Source organism: Psittacula echo (genome assembly GCF_963264785.1).
Source record: "Psittacula echo genome assembly, chromosome: 7".
NCBI classification, from domain to species: Eukaryota; Metazoa; Chordata; class Aves; order Psittaciformes; family Psittacidae; genus Psittacula; species Psittacula echo.
The window spans coordinates 35,285,935-35,303,582 of NC_137740.1; the positions used below are offsets into that span (position 1 = coordinate 35,285,935).

Below are 17,648 nucleotides of genomic sequence, written 5' to 3' on the forward strand. Positions count from 1 at the left end.
TTACACAGTGGGAAGCTGGGCTTGTATTACACCTTGAAAGTAGGACAAGATAAGTACATTTTATTCTTATTTTGCTGTAACTGAGCAGACTTCAATAGTTGCCCTAAACAATAGCAATTAGCATTTCAATATGTGTGAACCGATAAACACATACAGCTGTGGAGTTTGCCACAGAACAGTGTGCATTTAAAAGTCTCTAGAGGAAATAAATGCTGAAGAGCCACAGAAGACCTCCTTCAGTCTAAAACTTATGTCGCTCCTGTTATACATCAAGATTTTCTTCCTTTTCTTGAACAAAAACATACCGTTTCAAGGATAAGCTGCTCTAAGTGGCAAGTACTTAGCAACACATTTATAAAGTGCTTATAGAAGTCTCCACCTCAGAGATTTCACTGTGTTTTATGGGTTTATTTCTGGAATACATACCTGCTGGAAACAATTCTGATATATCTACTCAAATAAAGACTTTACACACAGTAAAAGAGACCTAACTGGGACTATTTGGACAGGTCTAATTTGGGTTAAGAGCCAGAGTTTTCATACCAAAATCTGATATCCTGCATAAGGTTGAGGTTTCAGTTTGGAGTATTAGTTACGCTAACACACTGGTGATTAACATCACATAGATAAATTTGGAGGACACCTTTGAAAATGTGTCCTCTAGAGTTCTGCTTAGTTTCAAATAAAGCTTTTCAAAAGTCAGAATTCAAGCTCTAATTCAGTTTTAGCATTTTACTAATTATTGTCTGATTTGAGATATTTGACCAGTATTTCTCACTCGCCTCCAACCTGAAAACTCCTTCACCAGCCATCTCAAGCTCTGTACAAGCCAACTTCTATCAAGGCATGAGGAAGAAAGTTAACATCAGTTCAAAGCACTGGCAGTGCTGTCAGGGTTTCAGTAACCCTGGGAAAGGGTTGAAGCTGTTCTCATTTTTCATTTTTTTCTTAATTTCCTCCAATTTTTTTATTTCCTCCAATTTTCACTTTTCTGTGTAGTCAGTGGCATTTTGAGCCATCATTTGGCAAAGAAGAATATTGTCCCAGAACACCTTTAAATTCCCTTGTTTAACCTCTGCCATCTCAAGAACGTAACAATTCAAGTTTGCAGGCTGAGTTTGCCTTCAGAGTATTAAAAATTAATAAAAAAATCACTGCTAAGTATGTAAAACTGAAATTTTCTGTTGGATTTCACCACAATAGGTTGCAAATATTTTTCCAAGGGACAGGAGCACTTCATTCTACATGACACTTTCAACGCTGACAGCTTGGATCTACAGTTCAACAATTTGTGGTCTACAAAAGATTTAGCTTCAAGAAAGAACTCATTCCTTGCTGATATAAAATACTGAGTTATTTGCTGATTTTTTTCTATTTGGCTAAACTAAATGAAATTACTAGCTAACAGCATCTGTTAAACCTGCATATTATAATGGTTTTCAGAGCATCTAAAGCTTTAATTTGAGAATGATTATAGCACCAGAGTAAACTTGTAATACTGTGTGACATGACAACAAACAAACAACAAATTATAGGGTAGATGTTAGCACAACACAGTAATTTGAATAAAGATAGCAGCCTTGGAAGTCCTTAAACAAGATAAAAGATTGTAAAGGAAAGATCTTCATGACATAAGGCAACCACTGATTGACTTGTTTTCCACTGACATATCTGTTCCTGTTATAGGCAGGTTTCAGGAAAAACTAAAAATAACTCATTAGAGTTATTCATCATAAGAGCTCATCATAACTCATTAGAGTTATTTTTCCTACACATTTGGCTCTTATTGACTTAATAACTTTAGTAGATAACAGACTGCATCCTACAAAACTCTATTCCAAGCTGTTAAACACTATGGCAAAAAAAATTAATGGAATGGTTTAATTTCCTAGATGTTCTAGGTCCGTTTGCTTCCATGCTGAAAGCTGCACTACCCTACTAGGCTTGGATGTTTCTGTGTGGCTTTTCAGGGCTACCAGGTGTGGCATTAACTCCCAAGCAGTCAGCAGGGATGACTCCACACATGCGGCACAGCTACACCTGCTGCAGTAAACACCCTCATGGCACTAGTTTCTCTAACGCTGTGCAAACCAGCGCTACAGCAGCGATCCTTTCTGCTTGGAAAGTAAAATCAGCCAAGCTCACCTCCTCCCACCTTTTCTGCTTACAACATCTCTAATTGCCAACCCAACTGTATTCATGGCCACTTTATGCTCATTTGTTCCTGTAAAAATCTTGTCTATCGGCTTAACTATCATTCTTCTTTCCCAGGTGTTTATTTGCTAATGTATTTATGGCAGAAAGCATCCTACTCAATCTTTGTTTTGCCAGCTGAGCTCCCCTTGTGAGACAGATTCTCCTTCCTCTAAGCACAACTATCATCCCAGGGAGGCTGTGCTATTACATTTTGATTTATACCATTCTGAACACAGGTAACCAGGTAGAGACATGAACTCCAGACAAGGTCTCACCCGCAGACAAAACTGGCCTTGCCCCTTAGCCACTGTTCAGTAGTTACCAGCTGGTGACGAACTGCTGCCTTTGATGGGTGTCTGACCCTCATTAGCTTCATGATGTGAAGAAGCCAATGGCCACAGCTGCCTGCGCGGTGGCAGAACCTCACCAACTAGGGGAATGAACCTGCTTGGTTTTCTGCGGAGCTGAACCAGTCACTAACAGCTGAGATAGAGCTTTAAGTGGCACATGGAGGTTTGAACAGCTCCATGACTGCCCGAGCGACCCAACCAGGCGTCGCCACACTCAGACCCTGCCAATCCAACCTCTGTCCCAGCACACCACCATAAAAAAAAAACACTGAAAAGTTTTATGCAGTGGTCTGCATGCACAGCTGGCTTGGCCAAGGACAACTCAAGTGCCAGAGGCACAGAGGAATCATGAGAGGTTTGGAAATAGGCTGGAGAACAGTGGAAGAAGGTCTCAGATGCCCTTTCTCCTCCCTAAAACTCCCCTTTTCTGACTCTTTCTGGCAATCTTGGGGACAAAGCGCAGTCACTTCGTGAAAAATGGAGAGGTAAGCTGGTTATGGGTGCCCTGTGGAGGGCAGGACTTGGGGAGGCCAAAACTGAAGGCCAAGTGCTCATAGCACACAGTGTGAGTTGGAACCAAGCTGAACAGCAAGATTTACTTACACTTTATACACAACATGTGAAATCTCCAAGCAGGAGTCCTATGGAAATGGTTTTGTGACAGGAATTTTAGTGCAGTATATCCATATATTTGGCCCTATCTTACTCTGGCATATTCAAGAGTACCATGTGTGTGCACCTACGTTGGGGAAGGGGAGGAGTTGCCTTAAAAAACTGATGAATATATGTGAGAAAACCCCCCCTCTCCGAATAATCAAACCCAAAGGTACCATTTCTGTTTTGCTTGTGAGAGTGTTCACTCAGAAACCTGAAGGGGAAAAGAAATTCATCAGACTATGATTAGGAGAGACATAAACCAAAATCAGATAAAGAAAAGTTTATGCAGAATAATCCACATTATGGAATTATGCAGAATAAAACACAGGCCAACTTGATATACAACTTGATGAGTAATAAAATGTTAGAATTACAACATGATTAAGTTCCTAACCTATGTCATCATCGTCAGTGTGCAACAAAGAGCCAACGGTCTATGAGTCCAAAATCTCATTCAAAATTGTGAATCAATGTGAACTTTACATCTCAAATGTGTAATTTTAAAATTCTATTAATAAGCAATTCCTGGAGCTGCTTTTGGCAAGCAGGATGAAATATGAACACAGCAACCCGAAGCACTATCCTGGGGTCTTTTTAATTGCCTTTAATGTGTGTCTCCAGGCAGGTAGTGCAGGACTTACCTTCACAGGATCTGGCATCCCTCTTTAGCTGGTAGCCCGGCTGGCACTGGCACTTATAGTGGTCTTCACTGAGCTGAACACAATCCTGCTCGCAGCCCCCCTTGTTAACAGTGCAGGAATTGATGGCTGAAGCCAAGGAAGCATTGAAGGAACACACGTCAACAACCCAAGAAACTTATTTCCTATTTTAAATACATAAATGACAGCACCAAACAGCTTTCATAAATGCACCTGTCCCCATCCCCTGCGTGATTGCCCTCTCTTGCATTCAGGGTGCTTGCTTGACACAGTGTTCCATGTCAGTGAAAGCTGTGATTCCAGTGAGAGGCAGATGAGATCCAAGAGCTGTAATGCTGACTGAAGTACAGCCACCCTTTGATCTGACAGCAGCAAAGCACTTGAGATTCCACTGAGGTAAGGAGGGAAAAAAAAGTCCCTACTGGCATTTGCCCATTGTTTTTTTTTTTTTTTTTTTTTTTTCCCCTGTCCCTGCTGTCATTTATTTTAAAAAAACATATATACAAAACCTGTCTTTCAGTTTGATTTCCTCAGCCTCACTCATAGGAAGCTGCAAATGACAGGAGTCACAAGCTCCACAGGAGAGATAGAAAGTAAACCACAACAAGCAACAAGAGGGTCTTTAGTACATCTCTAAAGATGCATCTTCTTTTACCCAAGCAAATTAATATTCTTTTTTGTTCAACATATATCTCTGGCTTCTAGAGAAACATTTCTCCTCCTGCCAAAATACGTTATCACACACCCACACCTATTCACACACTGCATATAAAAATAAGAGAGATCAACTGAACCTGTTGTTCAGCTGTACGTATTGAGGTGTGAGTGTGTGCAGGACTGCGTCTATATATATTTTAACATCAGTGGATGTGTTACATTCTCAATGAGTAGCTGGAAAGAGTATTTGATTCTTCAAGGAAGGCATAGAACTCCGGACCCAATGAAGTCAGCAAAGAGCTTTGACATTTATTTTAGGAATATTCATATTAATTTATTTATATGTAATAGACATTAAGAAAACATTAGCCACAAAAGCTGCTGTAGGAAGCAAAGTGTATGTTAAAAATACCCAAAGAAAAGCAAATTTTTACATTATCATGGATTCACATACAGCAGTAGCCAGGAGATACCTTGCTGCACACTGGACCTGACCCTGGCTTCTGATCTTCACCTGTGTCTGCAAACCTCCCACCCAGTTAAAAGCAGCTTGATTTCTACATGGTAGACAGCAGACCCAATACACTCTGAGCTTCCTGCTTGCTGCACATTTGTTTCCAAAGACCTGTTTTTCAGCAAGAATATTCAAATGAGATGAAAATATTTCAGAAGATGAAAAACACCTTAAATCAGCTCCAAGTGACGGAATATACATCTCAGTTTTTAAAAGCGCGTTTTCTCTCCCCTTTTCTGGGCATAAGCCAATTTGGGTGTAAGGGGAAATAAGCAGCAATCTGCTGTACTGAGGACTTTGGAGACTTAGAAGGGGATGGGTGTAAACTCCTGCACAGAGAGCTTGCACTGAGGGGGCTGTGCCGTCTGGCCCAGCATAGGGCTCTGCCGACAGCTGCGGAATGAGGGATTACTACTCCAGAGCAGCCACAGCCAGGTTTCATGCCTGCTGCCAAGGCATCACGTGTGCTACATGAGAAAAGGTGCCAGACTGAATGAGAATAGCCACTGGGGAAGGAATAGGATGAATTGTGCTTGTGCTGTCTGGTGCCAGCAATGCATCTTTGATCAGAAAAAGGGAGAGACTCAGCGTATCATGAATGTAATTCAACCTCCTGCAAAGGGGCTTGTGACTAGAGGTCTGAGCACGTGCATGTTGTTCAGGCAGAAATATCGTATGCCCTCCTGCAAAGATTTACTCTTGAAGTTTAGTAGAAAACTCACCTTGCCGTCAAGTCTGGAGAAATATACATTTCTCAACCCATTATTTTTTATAATAATGGTCATATTTTCACAGAAAACCTGAGTATGAAGCCATAGCTAGATGGATACACAGCAACCAAGGGGTTAGAATATGCAGTCTCTTCAAGCTTGTGTTTTCCATCACCTTCAATCCAACCTTATCAATTACAAGAAAACTCCAGATATATTGCACTTTTACTTATGTGGAAAAACATAGGTTATAGATTTATAGTGATATATTGTTACTTCCTGTTAAAAGCCTTAGTGTGCAAAAGTCTCTGTAAAAACCCACATCTCAACAGCTTTTCTACATAAGGCAGACACCAAAGATAACAGCTGGCACCAGAGATGAATGGGGGTCTGAAAACTCTGTTCTGCTTTCACTTCTAGGAGTTTAAACAAGAATAAATTTCAGTGAAGACAATGAATTTACATCAGTATAAAACCACAGCCCAATACTACAATAAACATGTACTCCCTCTGAGATTCTGCCTTCTAGACACCAGTCGAACTTTATTGAAATTAAATTTATTACGTTAACATAATCAAGGCACTAAAAACAAAGAAAAAAATAAACAATGTAACCTTTGGCTATTTTAATTACCTAATTTGTAGTGAACATTCAGTCTGGCACACGTATCTAAAAGTGAATTCAATATTGAGCAACATTTGTGGGACCAAAAAGCTAAGGAAGAAAAGGTGCATCGAAAAAGATGGGATTCTGACATGCCACATAGCATCAGAGATCATCAAAGGATTCAAGATGACAGTAATTTACTTTCACATACTACCTATCACTGAACAAGGCAACCCATTGTAGAGGTCGTTTGCCTTAGAGTATGGGCAGAAGTTTCTAATGAGAGCAGGGGGAACGACAAACAACAAACTTCAAACCATGTATTTTGAGGCTCATACAAGCAGTGGAGGTGTGGACCACCAGCAGTTAGTCGGGATCCCAAACATACTGTGATGACATCATAAGAGGACTGGACTCACTGGGAAGAGTTTGACAGAAGTTCAGTAATCTTTCATTCAATTATACAGGAAAGCTTATCCCAGGTTTCAGACTCTTTTTTGACTCAGATATAGGCTGAATATCTCACAAGAAGATAGACCCACTTCTTTATGTATGAGAGCCACCCAAGCCATCTAGGCTGCAGAATCTGCTTTCCCTCAAGTGATTTTGGCACTTTTGCTCCCAGAAACATAGAGTTGCCAAGAAGAAAAAGACAATGTGGAAGGAATGAATATAACAGAAGTCTGGGCTGGGGTCATCTGAAAAGTCTGTCTGAAGGGATGTTTGTTTCTTATTTCTGCAGCTGAGGTAATCCCCTTCCATAAACAGTTCATTTCCAGAACGCACTCCCTTTTCATTTTTAGTTTGAGGGAGAGACCATTACATCCTCTAAAGTATCCACAGAAGAAATATAATTGCTAATGCAAGCCCAATTTGAAACACTAAATGTTCTGCTTAGCTGCACTAGGTCAGAATCCCAGTACCTAAAGGGGGCCTACAAGAAAGCTGCAGAGGGACTCTTTACAAGGGCCTGTAGGGATAGGATAAGGGGGAATGACTTTGAAAGACAGGAGGTTTAGATAAGATATTAGGAGGAAGTTCTTTACTGTGAGGGTGGTGAGGCACTGGCACAGATTGCCCAAAGAAGCTGTGGCTGCCCCATCCCTGGCGGTGTTCAAGGCCAGGCTGGACGGGGCTTGGAGCAATCTCATTTAGTGGAATGTGTCCCTGCTCGTGGCAGGGGAGTTAGAACTACATTATCTTTAAGGTCCCTTCCAACCTGAACCAGTCTATGATTCTATGATCATTGGGTTTACTCCTTGATCAGATGAGGGCTCAAAATTGAATGTATAAACTGGTGCAGCAGGAAAAGGCAAACACTCTGTTGCAAATGGTCAGCAGTTAGTGCCCAAATCCTGAGGCTAGGCACTCCTGGATTACTGGTTTATATGAAAAGCTTCTCTGTCCTCATCAGTTAGTAACTGTCCTGCGCTCCAGTGCATCAGAGCTTATTATATACATTTATTTTGGTGTCCTGTCTAAACCTGAAGCAGAGCTCAATATCCTCCACTCAGTATCCATTTTATGATAGCAGTTCTCTGAAACCTACTCCCATCTCTCATTTTAGGATTTATTTCTGTTTCTCCTTGATAATTTCTGAGATACTGCAAAAAGAACTGACCATATATTAAGTTCTTTTAATAACTTCTTGTGAACAAATTTGTGAAGTGAAAACTTGCTTTCTGATAATGCTCATAGCTAGGACAACTCCAAACTGAGCTTTTGATTATTTGTGCCATGAGAAAACCTTACTATTCTATGCCCACAGAAGGTTTTACACATTACACAGGTAAATTAATTTGTCGTACCACCTACTTTTCATGTTCATTCAGTTCTCTTGTTCTTTTTCCCCAAAGCCACTTTAGTCCTTTTTTGTATAAAATTCCCTCTCCCCACAGCCAAAAATGAGACTATTCAGGAGGAGTAACACAACTCAGACATCACATCTTTCACTTCTGGGTTTTCCCTTGTCAGACCTGATCAGAGAGATACGAATTTCTCTGTCTTTTAATTCACAGAAAACAGCTAGTGTTTCTACTTGAATATGCACTGCTCTGCTTTTACATTAATTTCTTCTCTCACACTAGTGTTTCCTTACCCATACCTTATCCAGCTAAGATAATCAAGAAAAGATTGAGACTTCATAGTATTTTTAACTGCAGTTAAGCAATGACCAAAACACTGAAAATCTCTGTATGTGGTAAACCAAACAAACCTAAAAAAACCAAGTTCTTTAAACAAAAAATGCTATTCCCACAGCTTGAGCATTGGTACATCCTGTGTTCTAGCTGCATCACTAAATTTATTGCTGTGATAATACCAGAAATGACTGATGACATATTTGGCTGACGTTAATCACAACCAAGGGACTTTGTACAAGAACAATGACCAAACCGTGAGTGAACTTATTCTGCAGATGTGAGCTGACCAGACTTGACTGCTCTTCTCATATTACCTAAAATCAGCCTTAAAAAATTAAATAAATAACATTCTTTTCTTCTTTCCAAATGACAGAACATTTTAATCCTTTTTAGAAAATTCAACAACTTGACTTCAGTACGGATTTAAATGTAACACAAGGATGGCATATTTTATTTTATTATTACTTTTAGCAACATGCAGAATTAACTCCGCATGTCTTGTTTCAGGGCTCAAAGCCCTGAAACACAGGATTTATTCTTCCACAAGCACATAAATGGGCACTGTGTCATGGGCTGAACTGCCAAGCTCCATGGTGCTCTCATCTACATGAACATACACAAGGTAACTCCATACTGTTAATCACTGGCTTTTCATCCTGTTTTTCAAATTCAGGTACAGCCTTTGGGATCATGTCCACCCTCTTCCTACTGCTTTGTAATGCCTGTTTCTTGGAACAGGATGTCTGTCAGTACAACTGCGAGCATCATTCAGATTAGCAGAGCAGTTGCCAAAACCTGCAGCCAGCCCAAGCTCTGCATTTAATGTTAGCAGAAAGGGAAGCACATCCACAAGCAAGCATTCATGAGCTGAAGATCTTCAATATGGGAGATACAAAACTGATTTAAAGAAAGGCAATCAGTTTGGTTTGCAACTTCTTTTGTTATTGGCTTTCATATGTTATCTTTTGCTTGAGTGTGCCTCAGAGGAGTACAGCAGGGGTTTTGCTGGCTGAGCAAGGGAAATTAGTTATTGGTTGTAACGGAGATGTTACAAACAGGACCGCAGCAGATGAAGATGTATCCCTAATATACAGGGGCAGTGCAACCTTTTAAAGACCAGTGTACATAAAGGAACAGATCAAAGGGCATAGGATTGCTATAGGAACAAGGAGCTTTCACAAATCTATAGCACCCTAATTATCAGCCCGCAGCACAAGTAGAATCTCAGTAAAAGTGCTCAAGACTCTCAGATTCACATGCATGGGTGATCAAGTTAAAAGGATTAGCACAAGCTAAACATTCATTCATATACTTGGAGGAGAGTTTTCAGCCCTCCCCATCCATACTTCTCACCGTACCTAATAACTAAAATGCAAAACAGACTCAAGCAGACAATTCTGCATTACTGTTTGGCATAAAAAAACCCTCAACATACAGCAAAGACTGAAGAGATGAAAGGTAGGGCTGCATCCTTTCATGGACTCTCTGAAAACCAGAAGCCCTCTGAAGGCATACTTAAATATTTCGTTAGCCTTTTAGAGCTCCCTGTCTAGCTACCAGACCATAGCACCATGTTCTAAAGTGTATCTTAGTAATTCACAAATTTGGCCTCTGCTTTTGATCCTCCCAAGAGGATTTTCTGCTCTGCTCACTGTAGACATTTTACATCACCACTGCACCCCTTGACCCAGTTAATGAGATCCTCCTGCCTCAGCTCATGCCACCACCTGGGAAAGCCTATGGGGACCCAGCCTGGGCAGTCTGATGGACTAAAAGGCTAAATCCAACTTCTCTGTGGCAACCACAAGCTTTTATTTTGTCTTCATTGCAGAAGACACAAGCTACATTTTGGAATTGCTTGGTCAGAAAAGCAGTGTTCTGCCAGGCAGCTGTGGGCAAGAGATTTTGCTATCTGCTGTTTATACCTCTTAAAAAACAGGCAAAAAGACTAAGATGAAGAGTAACGGGGCAGAAAAGCCCGGGGCAGAAAAGCCCAGGGCAGTGATGGAACATGCAGGGAGATGTGACGCAAATTAAAAACGCTCAGAATTCAGAAAGAATTTTTTTATTTGAAACTAAGATCCCCTATTTCCTTAATGCTTCCAGCAAACAAAAGAAATGTTCAAAAGATTGCATCACAGAGACACTGGACACCATCACTCACCAAAAAAAAAAAAAAAAGAGAACAACTGTATGCTCACAGAAAAAAAGGAAGAAATTTGGAAATACCTGAATCAAGCTTCTTGAGCTGGAATGGATAATGACATCCTTCGTGAATTAGACAAAACTCAGACTGAGATAGTCGACAAACCTTTGTACTGAGGCAAAGACAGGTTTAGTAGAGAAAACTGTGTCTTGAAGTATGTGAAGTGCTTGTCAACATTCACTCACCTATGCAAGTGCGCCCATCAGCATGGAGCCTATATCCTGCCCAGCACTGGCAGTGGAAGGAGCCATGTGTGTTGACACAGCTTTGCTGGCAGCCACCATTCACCACCGCACACTCGTCCACATCTAGAGAAGAAAGGCAGATGATGAGAATTACAAGACAGCCTTAGCAAAGACATACGCCAGCTCTCCTGGACGGCAGGCACATAGCTTATACATAATGCAACCATTACAATCAGACTGGGGTTTTGTTTGTTTCACTTCAGCACTGTAAACAAAGCAAAGAAAATTGAAATCTTATGGGTTTTTTCAAAGTTTCTGTAGGCACTGCCTCTGTAGTTTCTACTTCTGAAGCCCTTGTTAAGTAGGATGATCTGTGACATGGCTGTTTCCTCAGCCAAGAGAAAAATACAGGGAAGTAATTAAGGCAAGGTAACACATCTGAGCTCATAGGTACCACTGGTCAAACACTTGGCTTTTTTAAACATTTGCTGTATGAAGATTTCCTTTCGCACCAGGCTTCTAATCCTTTTAGCAGGTGCTCTTGAAGGTACAAGCACATAAAAATGACATAAATGGAAAAAAGCCATGCAATAACAGAGACCATGCTCTCAATCAACATTACATTTTCAACCACTGAATACACAGGTAGCTTAGAAGTTACATTTAAAAAGAATTATGACTTTGTGCCACATTTTCTGTGACTCGTTCCCCTTAGGCTTTCTAGTATTCACCTAAACTTTCCGTAGCATCTTTTCAGATGACCTCCCAGAAAAACTATGTGATTTCCTGACGATATCGTTTCCGAAGCTAAGCAGGTATCTTCCCATATTTCACATTTTAGGGAATAATATTTAGCCAAATGAAGAGGGAAACTAGCATTAAAATAGCTTGAGAATGCTGCTTTAAAGTTTCATCTGAAAATGATACACAATGATGGACAAAAAAAAAGATCAAGAGCAATTTAAGTAAACAGGTGAAGGCTTAAAACAGACCCACAAACCTGAATTTCCAAAAAAACCAAATATGCAGTGTCTGCACCTTTTCAGCAACACTGGGCTACTGTAAGTAGCACCTGCCCGGCATGTTGACACCAGTGCCTTAAAAATTGACGCAGAAGTCATTGGAAATAAGGATCAGTTGGTCCATTCCCTGAACAAAATTTCACCTGGCAGGTGTTTGCCTAGAATTTGTCTGTCTGTTCCTTAAGAGCCCCGAGGGATGGCAATGCCACTTCCTTCCAACTCACCAAGGAGTGATGCCCATACCAAATTATCCTCACCACCAAAGACATTCTCCCCTTGCTGAAGCCAAACTTCCCTTTGGCAAAAGACATCTAAAAAGAATGCGGCTTTCAACATCAAAGACTTCCATTGATTTAATTGCTCTTTAGATCACATTCTCAAATCATCTAAGGGGTTCACCCACCCAAGCACACCAAAGCAGGTGTGAATGGGGAGATTGGGATTTGAAGAAATAAAAAAGAGTGGCTGCAACAAATGCTGCCCTGGGGAAGTGTGCCAGCAGTGAAGAAGAACACAGCAACACAAAGAGGTTCCCCCATATTGCACTGGAGGAACAAGGGACCTGGCTTTCACATTTTTGCTGTTGATATATCTGCTTTTCTTTTAGCCTTCATGGTTTAACTTTTTTAAAATGCTTTTAAGTTTACTCCATTTTAGAAAAATCTAATCAAAGTTAAATGAAAAAGGAAGTTTTAAAGATGACTTGGTCATAAAAAAATATATTTGTAAAGTTAAACTTTAATACTTCACGTGTGAATTTCACTCACCTAAAATGAAATCCTGGTGTTGACTAATGTTTACATTCCGGCTATTTGCTAACATGCACTACTTTTTAATCTTTCTGCTGTATTTGCTGTTTTATTAGACTGTATACTACATTTCCTGCTGCCTGGAGACATCTGGAATACTCTTCTTTAACAGAAGTTTTGCTTTTTAAAATGTAAACAGTACACAGAAAATGTTATTCATCTTTTTGAATTCTATGCTGTTAAGAACTAGCCTGCTGAAAAATGTCAGGATAAAATCAAAACGAGGAAACTATTTGTCACGAGTATCACAGAAATAAAATAAGCAAAAAGACTCAGAATCATAGAATCATAGAATAGTTAGGGTTGGAAAGGACCTTAAGATCATCTAGTTCCAACCCCCCTGCCATGGGCAGGGACACCTCACACTAAACCATGTCACCCAAGGCTTCATCCAACCTGGCCTTGAGCACTGCCAGGGGTGGAGCACTCACAACCTCCCTGGGCAACCCATTTCAGTGTCTCACCACCCTCACAGTAAAGAATTTCTGCGCTTGCAGCCCAGAAAGCCAACCATATCCTGGGCTGCACCAACAGCCAACCGTATCCTGGGCTTCTTTTTCTACATGGAAATACCTATAGAAATATAAAATTATTCTAGAATTATGAAGTTCTAAAAATATCAAAAAATATTATAGAAATATAAAGTCATTCTATTGTAATTCTAGAATATTATGGGATTATAGAAGATTGTGTCTGTTTAAGAATACATTGTAATTAATTTTTTATTCATTTCCACTGCAGATCACACTGAAACACTTACGTGCTCAGCCCTCTGTAGTTACAATTTAGGACAATTATCTGAATAACTCAAATTTCAGGCCATTTATGGCTTGCATCTCATGAGTCAGACTGCAATGAAAGCACCTGCATTCCCACAAAACAGAGGCAGAGCAATCTGCTGAGACGAGAAGTGAAATGAGAACAATGTGCCATCCCAGGCTATCTTGCAAAGTGGATTATGCTGTTGGGTGAGTACAGCAGAGTCAGTATGTGAATATCCTCCTTCCCACCTATGGAAGATTTCAATAGACATGTATTTTAGTGGAATTCCCCACTGCAGATGTCTCTGCTTTCCATGTTATCTGTATGCAGCACGGAATGTATGCAGTGTGCCCCCACTTCTGCACAGGGATACCCACTTTTCATCAGGAACAACGTAGCAGGAATAACCTTATGGTAAGTCATAAAAACCAAAAGTCAATTCTACATGTTTCCAAGATGCAAAGTATTTTAGCCACCATGACTAAGAGCTTTTTTAGCTCTTCATGCTTCCGAGGCCTGTGCATTTGGACTGAGCTCAGTGCATTTTGACTGCACACTGCCCTTTCCTCCATCCTGACAGGATGCACATCTCAAGTCTCGAACACGGGAAAAGACGATGCAGTGTACAAATGCACAAACCACTGCCAGCACAGTGCCCCTTTTCCAAGTGCAGATCCTGTTGATAAAGTTACAGATTTTTAAGTCCTCCATATCCTTGAATAGGCTTTTGATAATCTTCAAGGAGGTTTGTCCCCATTTGACTTGATGAGCCACACCGGTAATAGTCTGTTTGCCCTACCTCAAACCTTTTTAAATACAGAACTGTGTGACTGCTTGTTTGGAATTCAGGGTCATCATATCAGTGGCTTTTTTCATATCGTTACTGAAACATTTAGGAACATCTACGATCAATCAGCTCCTCAAAAATAAGCAGACAGTGGTGTTAAACACAGATAATTAGTGAACCTGAATACATGCTTTTATAAAGGAAAAAAAAAGCAAGGTGTTGCCAGATCAATTCCCTACTAACAAGCAGCTTGGTTTTTTAAACCATTAAGAAATGTAAACAACATGCAAAACTAAATCCCAAAACAAGAAAAACACCAGTTCTGACGGCAGAAGGACTGAGCTTTTGCAGTATCCTCTCCACTTTTATCATCTTTCTCTTCTTTTCTGGCCATGCTGTGCCAAGACAGAGTTGTGAGCAGGTGGGCTATTTTTCAGTTCCCTATTTTCACGTTCCCCACTTGCGACAGCCCAACACCACTTGCAGTCAAGAGCAGGTCGCAGCCACAGCTCCCATGTCTCCAGATGGAGGGGAGCTGATGTTGACAAAGGCCCTTGTGCTTACACTACAAACCAGGTACCTCCTTAAACCTGTTCCTAAGTACTCAAAGAATCAGGAGCCTCCAAAGGACACAGAAACGCTTGTCTATTTTAGCCACTGGACAACCACTTAATGCAATCCTAAGTCCTCTTGGGTTTTAAATCCTCTTTTTTCAAGGAGCTTGTCTAGCAATTTCTGCAGTGACTGCTCCCACAATCAATGCATCACCTGCTCTCCCACAGGTCTGCATTGATGCATCCACAACCACCTGTAGGCATACGCATATATTTGAGCTCTGGTGCAGAACAACTGCTACTTTGGATCTCAAAGTGCTTGCAGATCTGCCTTTCTTTCTAATTAAATTTATTTTTTTAAAGCACTGCTTTCTTCACAAGGTCATTATTTGTAATTTTTATCACTTTTCACATGCCTTCCTTCTGTGCACACATGTGCGACTGCTCTGAAATTACAAGATGAAATGGGCCTTTAATATTAAGTTTACAGCACACTTTTCCTGCTTGTGTATTTTTAGTAAAATCAAAGATACAAGGTTATTTAAATTACAGCCCCTACTGCAGACCTGAGTTCCCTTCCTTGGTCTGGCCAAGTCAATGACAGTACATACATTTTGAAAAACCTGAATGTAAAGAAAGATGATGTGCCAAGGGTATCACACGGATGGCATTCACATTGAGGACACTTTTCAAGAGCACTACGGACAGTCTAAGCAGGGACAGGTGGCAGAGCAAGGTTTGCCTCTCAGCAGGCTTCACAGAGCCAGTGGCATTCCTTCTGGGTGACAAATGAAAAGGCTTTCTCTCCCTTGACTGTAAAAATATGCACAAATTGATAACTGTTCAAAGCCACTACTTTCCAATAGATAAGCAAAGAAAAAAATTTCTCTTCACAGTGTCCAGACACTGCTGGAGAATAAAAAACCAGAATTGGGCAGTTCCGACCTCATAATTTGAAGATTTTTTATTTCTAGCAAAACCTCTTTACTTTGGCAAGTAAAGAACAACATGGAGCAGCAGAGACCAAATAGCTGTGAGCATCACGCACCCCTCACTCTAGAGACTTGATATGATTGAAAACATTGCTGTCCAGCTGGGAGCTGATGTACAAAACATGTTCTGGGTACATGCTAGCACAAATACCTGAGCACTGGACCCAAATGACTTTCACAGCATAACTATGCACTTGTTACCAACTGCCTAAGAAATACTACATAAAATTTGAATGAATGACACACACGTTTCCATTTTCCAGTCACCGCAGTCCCCACAGCTCACTGCAGAAAAGATGCAACCAGCAGAAGCAGGGAAACACAAAACCCTACTTGCATTTATTCAGAGGATGGCTTATGCTGATGGCTTTAAAGTCACAGCCTAATTAAAAATAATTATAGTAATTATTTATTAAAAAATCATGACCAGGAAGAGGAAGCATGGTCTATTCTATACATCATTTTCTTAAAATTCAGTAACATCAGGGGTTTGTCTCTTCTTTACTCAGGGAGCCCTGTGGGTCATCGGTTCACAAGCAATATTGTAAGGATGTGAGGATTAGTCAGTAACAATGGTGACAGAGAAACAGAGAAGATTGGATCTTACATGAAGAACAAACACAGGAAAACTTAAATGGCTGTATTTGAAATTATGGCAAGTGGATAAACTGTTCAACTCAAACAAATAAGTTAAAAATCTGGCTTACCACGCCCTTGCCCAGACTACCTCACCAAGTCTCTTCAGTTCCAGATCATTTAGTACATCTGACATGGAAGCTCTCTTATTGTTTGCTATTTAACATAGTATTTAAAATCAACACGGATGTATGACAGTGCTTTCCCTTCTGTTATTTGTAATGGTACTGTGATTAGTCTCTTTTATATATTCCAAAGGTTGTTTAAACTTCACACAAGTCATGAAGAGAAAATATCATATGGTCTTTTTCCCCACTAATTTACATGGTGGATTTTACACATCAATTTAGTGTGTTTCTAAAATAATTCATATACTTAAGGGAAGGAAGGGAAGCAGGCTTGGTTCCCAGCCATTCATAAGCTCATCACAAAAGTCAGAAATTTTTCCATAAAAGCAAAACATAAAATAAGACCTGCTACTGCTATAAGTAAATTTGTGACAGATTAAACTCATAGGTTCCTTTAAATCACAGTCTCTCCAAGTTTCGAGTCTGAAACTGTCCAAAATCTGACACCCAGTATGAATCCACTCACAAATATACCCACTATTAAGCATGACGTATTTTGCTCTTGCAGCAGAAGTTTTTAAAATTATCTGTCCTGTTTTGCTAACACTAATGTGGTTTTCAGGGTTCGAAAGTTTGGCTGGAGCAGTTTTGAAACTCCTGTTACTAGAAAAATAATTGTCAATTTTTTCCACAATGGAGGAAGTCTGATATTAGTATTGACTCTAGGAAGAAAAATACAAGTTTAACATCTAGTCTAAAATAAAGCCTATAATTCAACAAGGAAAAGCAGAATTTTTGTTCATATTAATAAAAACCATTTTTGTTTCATTGAACTAAACCGAGGAGCAAAGAGGGAGCAGAGCAGTTTTCTATGGCTGTGAGATTTTACATTGCAAACCTAGGGCTTTCTTGTGCTTCACAAAAAACATAAATATGGTACAAGCTCTTTTGAGTGGTTTACTAGAACCTGATGTTAAAACACCTTCATGAAATAGCTTTCAGCATAGATAAATGTGCTCCTGCAGAGCTAGCTGGGCCATTTTGAACTGTTAGTACTCCTAGGCTTTTATTTTTGCTCCTAGGTTATTTGTTTCTGCCCTTCCTAGGTCCTCCAATGGATTACGTGACCATCCATT

At 40.2% G+C, this 17,648-nt stretch overlaps 1 protein-coding gene across 1 annotated transcript in view; it reads right to left on the bottom strand.

The window, feature by feature from the left end:
* LOC308224258 (uncharacterized protein) overlaps positions 1–17,648 on the bottom strand; it is a gene marked incomplete at both ends in the record, with an annotated part of 205,342 nt that overhangs the window by 60,336 nt on the left and 127,358 nt on the right. The window contains 2 exons of the mRNA XM_080624010.1: positions 3,845–3,970; positions 10,883–11,005. Of these exons, the coding sequence (XP_080480136.1) occupies positions 3,845–3,970; positions 10,883–11,005 (249 nt within the window). The remainder of the gene's footprint in view (positions 1–3,844; positions 3,971–10,882; positions 11,006–17,648) is intronic.